At 41.6% G+C, this 14,489-nt stretch overlaps 1 protein-coding gene across 1 annotated transcript in view; it reads left to right on the top strand.

Annotated features, from left to right (window-relative positions):
* The window catches only part of LOC105455105 (agrin-like), a 143,309-nt gene that overhangs the window by 10,747 nt on the left and 118,073 nt on the right, over positions 1–14,489 (top strand). The window contains exon 2 of the mRNA XM_011698162.1: positions 2,737–2,946. Coding sequence (XP_011696464.1) covers positions 2,737–2,946 — 210 coding nt within the window. The remainder of the gene's footprint in view (positions 1–2,736; positions 2,947–14,489) is intronic.

The raw sequence follows: 14,489 nt of genomic DNA, 5'->3' as shown, positions 1-14,489 counted from the left end.
CGTTCAAGTTTTTGTGTAATATTGCATATTTAATTTCACTATATTTACATTCTCGAGACGGCATTATTTGATGAAGAATATAATTAAACCCGTGTTTGTCTCGAAATAGTTGTTTTGCTAATAAAAGTGAATTGAGAATATAGCGTTTGTAATGAATATTATAGTAATATTATAGTGTCATATTACAATGTAAGATACAGCGGGGTAATTTGAATAGTGGGGTAATTTGGATAACAGTAAGTATTTGCAAGAATTTCAGAAAAATAAGAGATTTTAAGATACATTAGAACAATGATCTAATAAAATGTATCTTAAAATCTTTTATTTTTCCAAAATTCTTGCAAATGCTTACTGTTCATCCAAATTACCCCACTATTCAAATTACCCCGCTGTACCCTATTTATATCAGCCACAATTACATGTAGTTTCTAACGTATATCTCCCATGTTCCATCTTAACTCACAAAGTGGGATTGGAACTTTGTTACAGTTAACTATACGATTTTGTTTACTTTTAAATATTTAAATCTTTTTTAAATTAAATCTTTTTACTAAACTATAAAGGATTAATTGTCACAGTTTGTATAATACGGATTTCAATTCTGCATGGGATTCTTATTAAGACCGGTGGAACACTCGAAGGAATTCGAAGATCTGCTTCAGTCGAAAAGGAAACGAGGATACATTACAGTTCGAACGTTAAAATGCTTTTCCGACGAACGTCTCGAAGGACGTTCTCTCTCGGGCGGAACGTGCAAATAGAAAAAGGAATCCTAATGAGAGGCGATTCCCAGCGAAGGAAATTCGCGGGTCGTCGGCGGTTCGCGCGCGGGGAAGCGGGAACGGGTTCTCGCAGCCGCGTCCATTCTGAAACGGTGGCAAGAAAGAGGATCGAGCTGCGAAAAACGGCTCTTTATCGCTTTCTTTCGGTCGTGGCACACGGACGACGTCGTTCGGCATCCCGTTTCACGTGGGACGGCGGAAAAATGGAGAAGTACGGTGGCGAGGAAGGACGCGCGCGAAAGAAAGCCGTCTTCCTGCCCGTGCCGGGGCGGCCATCGTGCAAGGAAGCTATCGAACCTCGGGGGTGGGCTGGCGCGCTTGGCGATTTTTTCGCCGGGGATCAACTCGTCCTCTATATTAATGACCGCGCTGCACGGATTATCCGGCGGGATTTCTCCCCCGTGCGGGTCCGTCTTACCCGAGCGAACTTCTCTTCGTAAAATTGATTGCGCTTACACAAGTCGAAGAGACACGCTGAAGAAGGAGAACGCGGCTGAGAAAGAAAGATAAGAGCTCCAAACGAGCTGAATGATGAACTAAACCGAATTTAATTATACAACGTGCTTTTTTTCGTCGGTGGCATCTTTTCTCTCCTGAAAGGAAACGACCGAACGTCGTTTTATATATTAATGCGTCACATTTGGCCGATGAAAGACGAGGGACAAAAAATTGTGGAGAGAGAGAGCGAGAGTTCCCTTCAAGATTCGGATAAAAAGAGGAAGCGAGGAAGAGCAGAGGAATTTATTCATTCCCGCGGGAGACCTGCGGTTGCTAATTATTTTTGCCGAGTAATTCCACCGTAATTGGCGTTTTCCCATCGGACGGTCGGTCGGTTCGTGACGGCTCTGCTGGGAGACAAAATGCGAACTTTTGTTGCGTGTTAGGGCAAAACCGACCCGCGCTGCGCTCGGAACTCGTTCGCGTAACAGACACGCGGCTCTATACGTGCCCGTAGCTACTCCGCGATAAACAGAAATCGTAAAACTTTCCATCGGCTGGGATTTTATCCCTCTCGCTCGCAATCGTTTCTTGCAGGCTGACTTAATGATTTTAGTGCTGCGGTTTTCCGCTTTCTTCGCGACGTTCGGTGTACAGAAAGAGGTCGGTACTTAACCGGAATTAATAATTAACGACGCGGAGGGTAATACGAAATGACAGTATCAGACTTGCAATTTATTCAAAGGCCGCCATTGTACGAGAGGTTGTTGTCTATTGTTAACTTTCAGCCGCGAGAGATACGCTTCGCGAAGTCGATTAAATGGCGGAACTCCGAGGGATTAAGGACGCGAATTATTTTTAATCGGGAATGAAAAGTAGACTGATTATCATAATAATATCATTTTCACATCTTCACCGGAAGTTTCGTGCGGAGGAAGAGACGATCTCGAAGGAAGACTGGCTTTTTGGCACCAGATAGGAGCATCGTAATTTGTAACAAAGAGGTCACTTCAAAATTATTATTAAACATTTTAAAAATAATTTCTACTTGTATCTTAAAAATAATTTTTATCAACATACTGATATGAGCAAAATTCTCGGTAGGGAATATACTGTAGAAAATATAATATAGGATATTTTGCTTAACAAAATGTCTGGCGCGGTTATCATCCGCTATCACTTATTAATTTTCAACCTAAATACCTTGACAATTAAGCTCTGAACTAAATTTCCGCTTAACTCTAGCACACTTCACTTTAACCGGAGTAACTCTCTATGAAACTATCTTGTCTGAAAATTAATCTAAAACAATTGTTCTCAAACATGTATTACCAGGGCGATAAAGGGTAGCTAGTATTCGCCGATGGTAATGGAATAATAATTAAATAAATTATTAGCGTAATACAGAGTTCGAGAACGATTGGTCGTCGAGCTGGCTTTGAAAACGCTTTGAGACCATACTGTACGTGTCTGGCGAGTTGGAAATTAAAAGAACGTGCTTTCTCCCTCATTTCAGAACCCTGCGAGGAGACCTATTGCGCCTACGGCGCGACGTGCGTCGTGTCCGAAAACGGCAAGGGTTTGTGTCAGTGTCCTGCGGATTGTCCCCTGACTTCTAATCTTGTCTGCGGCACCGACGACGTGACCTACACGAACCATTGTCAGATGCAGCAGGCCGGCTGCGAGAACAGGAAGAACGTTAGGTTGAAGCACAAGGGCGCATGCGGTAAGTGTTCTATCATTATAGCTATTCATCAACGCGCGTTCGTCTCGAAAAATAGTATGATTAAAAGATATGATAAGGCTAATCAAATACAGACATCACCTACGTAATCTTTCCAGTTATAGATTCTTTTTCAACGCTACGTCAATTTTTACTTGACGAGAATATTATATATAAGCCAAAAATTAAAAAATAGATAATACATTCTTCTAAAATTTTTAAAGAAAAAAAATTTAATTCGGTAGTTATACATTCCTTTCATCGATCGAGAAATCCTATTTCTTTTTTACGTGTGTTGTTAAAGCTGAGATTAATTTTTATTTGACGTTTATACTTTATACGTTTTATTAGTTTATCAATGATATTATTTGCAGCAAAAATATAGAATGTAAATTTGTTTATGATATTCTACCTAACTGTGACGACAGTATTTTTCTCGATTTTTTTTCTTGGCGTTATTACTACTTCACTCGCGATATTGCTTGCCATAAGAATGAAAGCAGCTCTTGAAGCGTGACGTTCGATATGCATGACAATCGAAAAGGATTCTCAAAGATATAAACGAAGTCATTTCAAATTTGACACATGTCTTCGTAAAAATTCAATTTTATCGATTGGTTATTCTCATTTTTACGGAAGTCATTCAGATTTCACCGTAAGTAAAACAATTATTTCTCACAATCAGTGACTGACAGCGCTAACAAATTTATCAATATCCGGTAAAAATCCGATAAAAAGAAATATTAAATATTATCGGAGAACTGTTTCTTTCACACCGCGCAATGAGTGCTTCTTGCTGAAGTGAAGGAACAGTAATGGTTCAGATTAATGTTGTCGATTTAGCGTCACGGAAGGCTCTAAAATGAGTTGCTTATCGCGAGCACCATTATGCCGTCGCATTACTCATCCAGGGTTAAGCGGTGACAAAGCCAAGCTAAAACTTTCAAGCCCGACTTCCGTCGGATCCATAGGTCGCGGCGCTGGCGGCCTTTTAAACTTTAATTCGTCCAACATGCTCGCCCAAGTGCTTCCCGATCCTCGAGATCTTTCTCCGGTATCCGACAAAATATCTCAGAACTAAACGCGAAGTAGTCGACAAAAAAATCGGTTGGGGAAAGAGAGCGAGAGAAAGAGACGCGCGCACACGCGCATGCAACATACACGTACGCGAAAGCCGCAGGGAGACAGGAGTCCGTATACCTCGAAACGTATTTTATCACTCTCCGCTCTCTTTTTGCCCGTCCATCCCGCGGGATCCCCGGGCTGCCATGAATTAACCAGCATCCGATACGCGATTTTTGCTACCAGTCTCGCCCCGATCCTGCGCGGCGCGGGCTCCGCGCGGCTCCGCGCGACTCTACGCGCTGATTCTCGAAATGATCTTTTATTCAGGACGGAGCTTGCAGAACGCGCGCGCTCGTACGTTGTAGGTACCTACGTCTCTCCCGCCCCGCTGTGTATATCGCGGTGTGCTCCTTTCCGAGCATCAACGGGCGAGCGAAACACTTGAGCGAACCGCACGGTAGTGATACGCAAATGGAATGCGTTACCGCCCCACAGAGGGAGAGGTGATATGTATATATCCCAGAAAGCATGTGCCATGGAAATTACAGCGATAACACCGTCAGCAAGGCCGTCCCTGCGCCGATGCAAATTCTTCCGGCGCAAATGCGCGGATTCGCGTGCGAGCATGCACGATTTCGAGCAGCACGAGAGCGAATACGATCAGACGCGTAATACGATCCCGCGGGATACGCACGCGGGCGCGAGTATCGCTTTGATCTCCCGAATTCGTCGGAGAGAGCCCCGGCCATCATGCGCTGCACCGTGCGATAAGCGTTAACCCTCGATTACCATATCGATCGATATCGAACCGAACGTTCGATTCAGCGTAACGGCAAGGGGCGAACGGCCTGGGAAAACGGATGTCCGATAATTTTTTTTTTCGAGAAAGAGAATCACAATTTCTCAAACTTTATGATCTTGATTAATGTCCCGCGTCACTCCGACACAACGAGCGTGAATCCCCTTTGAGAGCGTCATACAAAGACCCCCATTTTCCGCGTCATTGTCTTCGTCCTGGGCGCCGCCGCCGCGCCGTCGAGTTTCTCGCAGGAGGTGATTCAGCCGTTTCGTGAGTTCTACTTAACGTCCCGGCACACACCCTTACACGGACCGCTCCAATTAATCGCGCGAAAGACGCCGCCGCGTCTCTGAAAGGCCGGACAATGCGGACGCGCGCAAGGTCATGAAAGCTCAAGTGCCCATCCGGCGTTAAAAGGACGCGCGAAGCTGCAAGGTCGTGAAACCTTCCTTCCGTCCGACTGGCGCACAATGCGAGGGCACCCCTAGCTACGTTCAGCGTCTCAAGATTCCACTTCGTTACTTCGAAGTTCCTCTGAAATGCGCAGACGTGTACACACCATGGAGTCGAATCGCTAAGTTCGAGGCACAATGATTGACATTTCTTTTAAATTTAAAATTCAATCTAGAATTAGATTTATTTCTTTATCTCTTTCGATCTTTAGTAACTTGCACGTTTTAAGACATTTCTGTCATGTAAAAGCTCGGGATATAAAGGAATCTAAAAAGAAGCTAGAAACTTATTGATGAAATTTAAGAATCATCGGAACGTCTAAATTAAGCCTTATAAAATTCTCATATTCATCTTACATCGTGTCCCTTTAATATCTAATGTTGTACGATATTTTAAATCGGGATCTTTGAGTCTTCGCAACGATATTCCAATCTTCATCAATATGACATTAATACGATATAAAACGATGCTTGCATCAAATGTGAGACATGAGGGCGCATTTTTGCTTTCGCATGTGAGCGACCCGCATCGCAGCCAACGTCATTTTGTCGGATGGATACACTCACGATCATACGCCGCGTGCGCGATACAGCAGACAATCCGCAAAGCCAGGAGCAGATGAGGAGGGAAAGGAGCGTACGTAATGACAATGGAAACAACCGCACGCGCCAAGGACAGAGATTTCGTCTCAGAAATGTGACAAAAATAAAATCGCACGGTAGCTTCGTCTCTCCCGGATCCGCGCTAACGCACGTATATTCTTCATGTACGCTCTCCTCTTCATCCTCCTCCCCCTCCCCTTCCCGCTCTTGTCGCGTCATTCCACTCCACACAGTGTTTGCCCACCCTTCCTCCATCTCTGATCTCCTCTGCTCCTATTTCACACGACGCGACATATATAGAGCATTTCTTATTCGTGCCGCCAGCCAGCCAGCCAACCAGCCAGCCAGCCAGCCAGCCAGCCCTCGCGCGCCGGCAGTCATCCTACAAGCAACCCGGCACGTAAATTATTATGCGAACAAACAATGCGAAACGAGCGTTCCAACGTCCCATAAAACAGCGCGAATCCCAAGCGATTTTCGTGCGCGCCGCGACTCGGCCTCGGTCTTGCGAATGACCTCCCCACCCCCGCCTCTCCGCCATCCTTTCTTCTTCCACCCCCGTTTAGAATCTGCCGTAGCAAGATCATATCCGCAAATTCCTCGAGTAAGATTATACAATTTTACGGCAATCCAGGTCCCATCTTTTAATCATTCCATGTATCGTGAGATATTCATTTCGCTCTAAATAGAATTTTTAGATTTGCGATCACACTCGTTTAAATTTGTAAAAATTCGTGCTAATTACGAAATAAAATAATTACGAATAATATACAAATAAAATTTTGAAATTTAAAATCTTGAAATTTTAATTTGAAAATTTGAATCAGTCGGCAACTTAACTTGCTTATAAAATCAGTCAAAAAACTAAAAATTAAATCTATTTTATTCATAAAATTAATCTCTCTCTCTCTAAAAATCTATCAGTATATTAATTTATTATATAATATTAATATCTTTACGTATCAAAATTTATAGACACCGCATTATCGTGAAAGAGATGAGTGTCACCCCCGTGATTTCAGAATTGTAGATAAGGCTTCTTCGCTTACACTTCATTTGTATTCTCGCGATATTTCTCCATCGCTGCTCCGAAACGGTAAAAATCCTGTGTACCCGCCATTAATCAGCTCATCCGATCATAGACACTTCGAGGAGGCGGCTGACAAAGGCGAGTGAGCCGTATAGATGAAGGAGCGCGGAGGCAGAATGAATGATAAGCGCCGGTCTTAAGCGAGCTTCCGATCCCTCCGTACTTTTGCCGACTACAGGAAGCTCCACCTTTCTGTCTCTCCCTCTCCCTATCTTTCGCTTGTAGAGCTTTATCTGCTTACCTCAGACGCCGCGCGATGGTACCTCGTTGCTTAGTCTATATTCACGATGGCAGATATATAATTTAGCTGGTGAAGGATCGGATCTCCAAAGAGATCAGAGCGACGCTCCTACGCAATTCAATCCACACGGAAGTAAAGACTATACTGCCACCTCGCCGCAGTAAAATCTGCAAATAAATTGTGCATTCTCGATAGAATGCCAATCGGATGACGAGTGTCGCAGTTTAATACGCGTTCTTTTATATACCTCCGTTATTACACTGCTGCGAAATTTTCTCGTCGTAAAACTCTATAGCCGCACAAAAGATCCGTAAAAAAAAATTTTAATACTATTTTTCACGTTAGGGCATAAAAGTCGTCGCCATTTGCGAAGTTCAATGTTTCATCCAGTCGATGCAGAAGACAGCTGGCTGTAATTCAGTCATCGTGAAACTCACTTCTAGCAGACTAGAAGGAAACAAAGAGATCGGAAAGCTGTCCATCGTATTTCAATCAAACGCTGAGATATGCGACGTTTTGGAATCGAACGCCAGTAGAGAGCGAATTGTAAAGCTTCCAGTCTTGATACTCGTTTAGCATTAGCGATAAGAAATTGCGAAAGGAATTTTTATAAAATTGTAGCTTTAAGAAGGGGGTCTTCAAGAAAAAAATAAAATAAAATCAGTCACGTGTTTTTCGCGATTCGCGAATGATAGTGCTAGAGCTTTTGCTGCCGCAGAAAAAGATCTAATTTGATTTACAGTTTGTTCTGAAATCTTTTCTTTAACTAAGAAATTCTAGACAAATTGAAAACCGATTTTTCTTTACTAAAAATATTAACATTTTTTAGTCATATTTGGTGGTGAAAAATATGAAACGTAAAACTATTTGCGAATCAAATGTCAAAAGTCAAAATATATAAAATTCATTTGTAGCTTTAATTTAAGAAAGTTTTAAACATAAATTTTTAACACACTCTCGTTATGTTTAAAATTTAGTTGAAAAAGAACAATAAATTGGAGAAAGAGGATGATTGTAGGGCATTGTAAAATAACCAGCTACCTATGCTATTCTCGACTCCTGACATATATCTGTTATTTCTCTCTAGAGCGATATGAATTTTTTGTCTTATCCTGAGAATAAGATTTTACGGTAACACGGAACATATGTATACAGTATGTGTATTTTCTAAAACTGTCTACGAAGGACTAAATTATCTTTGCTGCAGTTTTGCAAGACTCAGGGATAGGAAGAAGTATGTCAAAGAAAAGCATAATTTACGTAATGATCGACTCACATTTTGCACCAATTCTTAGATTCTGAGATAGTTATCGATCCTTTGTTCCATTCTTTGTTTAATATGAAAGCCGTCGAGAAATAAGATCGCGTCGTTAATTTTAGAAGGATGATAAAAAGAAAAAGAGAGATATCTTGATCTTAAATTAATTATAAACCAACATTTTATTTTAATATACAAAATGACAAGCGCATTTTACCGAGATTAAAGAGATTTTCTCAAGTAAAACTTCAAAATTTCTATTTTTTTAATTGTCTTTGATTTTTATACTTTAAAATTAGGTGTCATAAATGTATTGTTGCACGTTGCGTCACTTATATCATTCACGGTTTGAATATTATTAGCCTTGTATTAGTAAAAAACTTTAGAGAAATGTTATTCACAAATCTAACATAATAAATTATAACTGAAAATTATAACTATAAAGGCATCTTTGTGCTTTTGAAAGCAACATGCAAAAATTCCTCGTTCTGTTGCAAATGAGAAAAATTCGCTTAATCTGCATCTGTCTTATACAAGTCTATATTATACAATATACATGTTTGGAGAATTTATCTCCTGCTATGAAGTTGTTCTTTATTCATAGGTAAAAGAAATATTATAGTGAAAGAAACAGTCCGTGACCGGGAAAGAAAAAGAGTTGTCCGGGGAGAGCCAAAGGTGTTAGTCGCGCAGAAATACCTCATAAAACAATTCCAGGGCAATTCATCATTTGCTTTCTTTCAGACCCGCAAACACCCAACATTTAAATTCGCAAAATATGCTACATTCGCTTGAATAAAATTGCATCTTAAATTAACTTCCCCTCGTCCATAATCGCGTCCATAAATTCAGCAGATTTTTTCAAAAAAGTTTCGTCAGCAAAACGAATTTACTGCATCACACAGTGCATTCAATCATAAAAAGAGTATGCTGTTTTACAATACGGACAAACGTCCAAACAAAAATGAAAATGTAATAAATTAAAGGACGTAGAATTAAAATAAATGAATAAAGACGTGGTATTTTTTTATAATATTTTCTAAAATTTAATATTTTAAACGCATGTGTGCGTTCGTGATGAACTTTTTATTCTTCTGCCGAACGTTAACAACAACGCTAAAAAAAAAATAAACTCATATTTTGACTTTACTACAATTTTATCACAATTTAATATTTCACTACAATTGTGCTCTTTAGTCTCGCGGGACATAAAACGCGGAGCGCGCGTCACGTTCTCTTGACAGTGATGATAAAATTAAGGTTACATTAAAAGAGAGAGTGTGAAAAACAATAAAAACTCGTTTCTCCGCGGTACTATCTTCCTCAATTATCGTTGAATTCATACCTCTCCTTTCTTTTTTTTTAACAACGCAGAGAGTGAAATGAAAATGACGAGGAATTAAATTAATTTCACTGGCTTAGGTCTTTTCCTACCCGAAAATCCCACCCTCTAATCCCTACTCTTCCAATTCATGTCACGCCGAAGACACATCTCCATCGCACCCGGTTCTTGTCCTTCCGAGGCTTACTTGAGAAGATACTAAAGGGTTTACTCGACATACTCGAGACATCCTTTATACTCCTTGCCAAACCGTTAAAATTCATTTTAATATATCCGGTTGCATAAAAATTCTTTATTGAAATAAAATTGCATCTTAAATGAACTTCTTTAACTATATGAAGAGTAATGAGACTTGTTGAAGTTATGTAGGAAGATGTTTACAATGTTACATTTTTCCCTTTTGCCGCGAATGTTTTCTAAATTATGTAGCGAATATTGCATCTTCTTAATTTCAGTACATTTAATTTTCCAACGTATTGATCTGTTGGTTCAACAGTGGAAAATTTATAGCGGACAATTTCCCGCGGGATTCTTAGTGAGCCTTACGTTTTTCCCCGTCGCGAGATTGCTAGCCAATTTGTCCGTGCTGAGGAGTGAAACTTCTTCAATTAATACACGCTCCATTCCAATATACATAATTGCTTCCTGTCGGGCCGATAGCGGGCCTCTCATAAAAGTTACCAGACGCGCAGTTATTCAAATTAGATCTTAATCCTACCGTCACATAACTCTCGGCTCATAGCTCTCGATATCAATGGCAAAAAGTAATCCGGGGGGAATGCTGAAGAGTCACCGGCGGCGATTGGCGGCGAATTTTTGCGACGCCGGGGAATCATAATCCGTGTCGAAAAGAAAAAAAGAAAGAGAAAGAAACAAATAGAGAGAGAGAGAAAGAGAGAGAGAGAGAGAGAGATAATTAAATTAATCATTATCTACCTCGTCGGCTTCACTTCATTACTGCTCCTCGACTCACGGAGTTGCTCGACCCCGACGATGAAGTTTTATCAAACTTTCGCCGATGATGAACGACCGATGTACTCGTCCGGGTCGACCCGGCGATGGTGTCAAGCGATCAAAGTCGAACGCGCGCAATACCGCGCGTTTTTCCGCGCGCCGCGGACACGGCGGGATCGACCGGGATCGCAAAAAGGGCGCTTTTTTTTACGGCCTTTAAAATGAAGCCCTGTCCGCCGGACGCGCATCTGGGTCAACGGAGTGCAGTTTTTTGCCGAAGCGCCGGCCGGCCGCGCGCGCCGGTGCTAAACGATTCTCGCGAATCCCGCATGGTAAACGTTTTGCGATAATCACGTCAGAATCGAAAAGAGGAAATCGACTATGCCGTCAGATCGATCATTACGTCGAATAAATCCCTTTCAACCCTTTCGGACGTAATCGAAAGGATCTCAATACAAATTTATCGATCGAAAAAATTTATTATTATCGGAAATTCATATATTCAATAAGTTTATTCACGAGACACGAGAATGTAATGATCGATTATCAATAGTTTAGAAAATAATATTGCGGTAGAAAGAGAGAAGAAGCAAAATTTTCTCAAAAACGTACGTACGACTGAGAAATACAATTTACCGAATTTATATATGTATACACATATATATTGTGTCGCGTGAATCTCTCTAAATAACGATTAACTGAATAATTTTTTTTTAATCTCTCCTCTTTTTTATTTAATATAATTGAAATTATTTGAAAGTCGTGGAATATCGTTCGGATACTCCAAGGATGCATTTTTCATCTCCGATCGCTATCTCCACGAAATCTCGATGGACGCTGTCTCAAATATACGCACGAAGCGCCGTTCGTGTATTTTTCACCACTTTTAACGCATTCCGCCTCGTCGCGCGATTTTCCTGCGATTCCCCGCCGAGCGGCCGGAAAAGAAAGAAGGAGGAAACGGAAACACAACGCGGACGAAATAAATAAATTCACGTGCAATTTCGTCGTCGTTGACGCTGCCGCTTTGGCTCTCCTCCGGGGGGGAGGGAGAGGGGGTGTCTAATGTTCCTCGCGTCGCTCGCCACGGAAACGAAAGTGCTTTAGCTCCTCCACTGCAGGAAGGCAAGCAGCGACTTCCTGATTCTTCGCATACATCTTCATTCTGTGAAATGGCTCCTTCACTCACTTTCTTTCTCTCTCTCTCTCTTTCTCTCTCTGTCTGTCTCTCTCTCTTTCTCTTCCTTTCTCGACAAACCCACCACCCCCGCTGGGTACACTCACTATTCCAATTCTCCCGAGACGCATACGATTCGACAAACTGCCGTTCGTAGAATTCTTTAGAGAGCTAGTAATGATTTCTAAACCTGCTTACCGGTTTCCAACCAACCAAGCAGAGACGTTCGTTCGAAGTAGCATCGATACCGTACCACGGGGCAGGTATTAAATGTTAAAGAACCCCGGCGAACTCAGGTGCAAGGGCGTAGATAAAACGCGTAATACTTCTATTTATTCTCAAATTTCTTTGATAGAAATTCTTAACTCTTTTTATCACTGAAAGATATTTAATAATAAATTAATAAAATTGCGCAAATATACATATATGCGTGGTAAATCCTTTTAGCGGGGAGGAAGATAATGTCACGAAAGCAACGCGCGACAATAACAGCACTGTGCCGCAAAAGTTTTATTTGAAAAACAGAAAGGAACCAGCTGCTCGACGCTTTCGCGGCCCACACGATATGCGTGATTTCAATAAACGGTTCCGAAATCTCGTGCAAATAAGAAGATCGTTAATATCGTGCCGTTACCTCAGTTCTACGTGCAACATGCCGGGCGCACCGTTATGAATATTGTATTTCGAGCGCGAAAAATACCCGGTCATTTACAGAGGCTGCGGAATTTAATGCGCGAATTTCACGAACGGGGTATCGCGCCGCACGGACGGTACCGATCGCGCTCGGTAATAAAGTGTAATTGCCATTTCGACGTAGCGGCTCCCCATTCAAATTGATTTATCCGCAGCGAAGAAACGGCCACTTACGGCTGAACGCGCGTCGCTTACGTACGTACGCAACGAAATATTACAGTTGGCGTTAATGCCCGGAAACGCGGCGCGGCGGCTCGATACATCCGTCGTCGGCGCGAAGCACTTAAGATAATGAAACGCTGAAATTTCATCGCGAACAATTTGTTATTTCGGCCGGCTATGCGCCGCTAACTAACGACTGGCGATATAATAGTTGCGCCGTTACGTAACCGCCGTCGTTCGTCGTTCGATTATGATGACAATTAATTCTAATGGTTATTAGTGTAATAGAATATCGTGCGCTTATATGGCGCATTTCAATTTGTCTCCCTTGCCGAGAACGTGTTTTGTCACCAGTTTAAAGTAAAACGCCGATAGTTACACTTACTCTTTATTTTCGCGTTTCGTGCGTCTAAATGTGCGAGGTAGACAGATTCTTATCGTGCCTACGTGGGAAACAATCAAATTCAAAATTGTAATGTATTATATCGGGCCAGTAATGGCCCTCCATTTTTAAATATGTCTGATTATGATTAAACTATGTATTGTATTAATTGAATCTATCAATACTATTTCATGGTGACGGTTATTATCTTATTATTGTCTACTAATTATCGTCGCCACAATAATTATCATAGATTTCGTTCGATTCAATCCGATTGTTACATCATCGCATTTGTCATAATCGGCTAAACAGATTGCGTAATTAATATCTGAAAGAGTCGCTGTCGTAATGATGACGTTATAACTCATTAATTAATTTACTTTACGTTTCATTAGCGACTTCGTCGGAAGATATATTTTGAGCATTGACGATAATATGTATGCTTTAATCGCGATAATTCATGTGGAAATTTGATTTGGTTTAATTATATTACATATTACCTGCCATCTTTTATCGACTGACTTGATATTGGCTAATCCGCTAGAAAAAGAATTTGAACTATTTAATATTCTAATTATATTACTTTTAAATATAAATTAAAGTATGTATTCAAAATTAAAATTGCTATAATTATATATAATTCTTAAGATTGATTCGAAAAACTCTCGTCTACATTATTATAATCTTTCTGTACTGTATATACATCATTATAATCTTTCGTAATCTGTCTGCACGATACTGCAACGCAAAGATCGAGAATTGAATAGCGCATCTGATAATTAGGGCAAAAAAACCTTTACTCTACGGATCCTGTATATTTTTCATACAATTTCGAACGTCGAGCGACGCACCGAGCGGCGGCAGTAGCAATGCAGTATCTGTTCGCAATAATTTACCAAGAGCATATATAGCTGCATCGCCGCGGACGCATGTGGCAGCCGAGCGTCGTCGTCCTCATCCCTTAATCCAAGGGCGGCTCTCAATTTACCTCACCTCAATTTCGCCCCGACTCCCTCTCCGCCCTCTCTCCCTCGTCCCCTTGTCCCACTCCCCTGCTCGCGCGAGTATCTTCAATTATTACAGCCCGCGAGGCTTGAGGCATTTTCAAGGCGTTTTGACGATAACTGATGGGACAGGCGGCTCGCACACGAGATGTCTGCGAGACGCTGCTGCTGCTGCTGCACACCGACATGCCGCAGCAACATTGTTTTCCGCCTCCTCCGCGCGCGCCACCGTCATCACCACCACCATCTACCCACCCCTGTCGTTTTCTTCGCGCTGCCTGCATTCGAGCGCAATGGCAACGGCACGCTTCGCGCTCGTGTACA

Source organism: Wasmannia auropunctata, unplaced genomic scaffold (genome assembly GCF_000956235.1).
Source record: "Wasmannia auropunctata unplaced genomic scaffold, wasmannia.A_1.0 LD335939.1, whole genome shotgun sequence".
Lineage (NCBI taxonomy): Eukaryota > Metazoa > Arthropoda > Insecta > Hymenoptera > Formicidae > Wasmannia > Wasmannia auropunctata.
The sequence above is the reverse complement of the archived record's forward strand: the minus strand, read 5'-3'. Positions and strand labels throughout refer to the sequence as shown.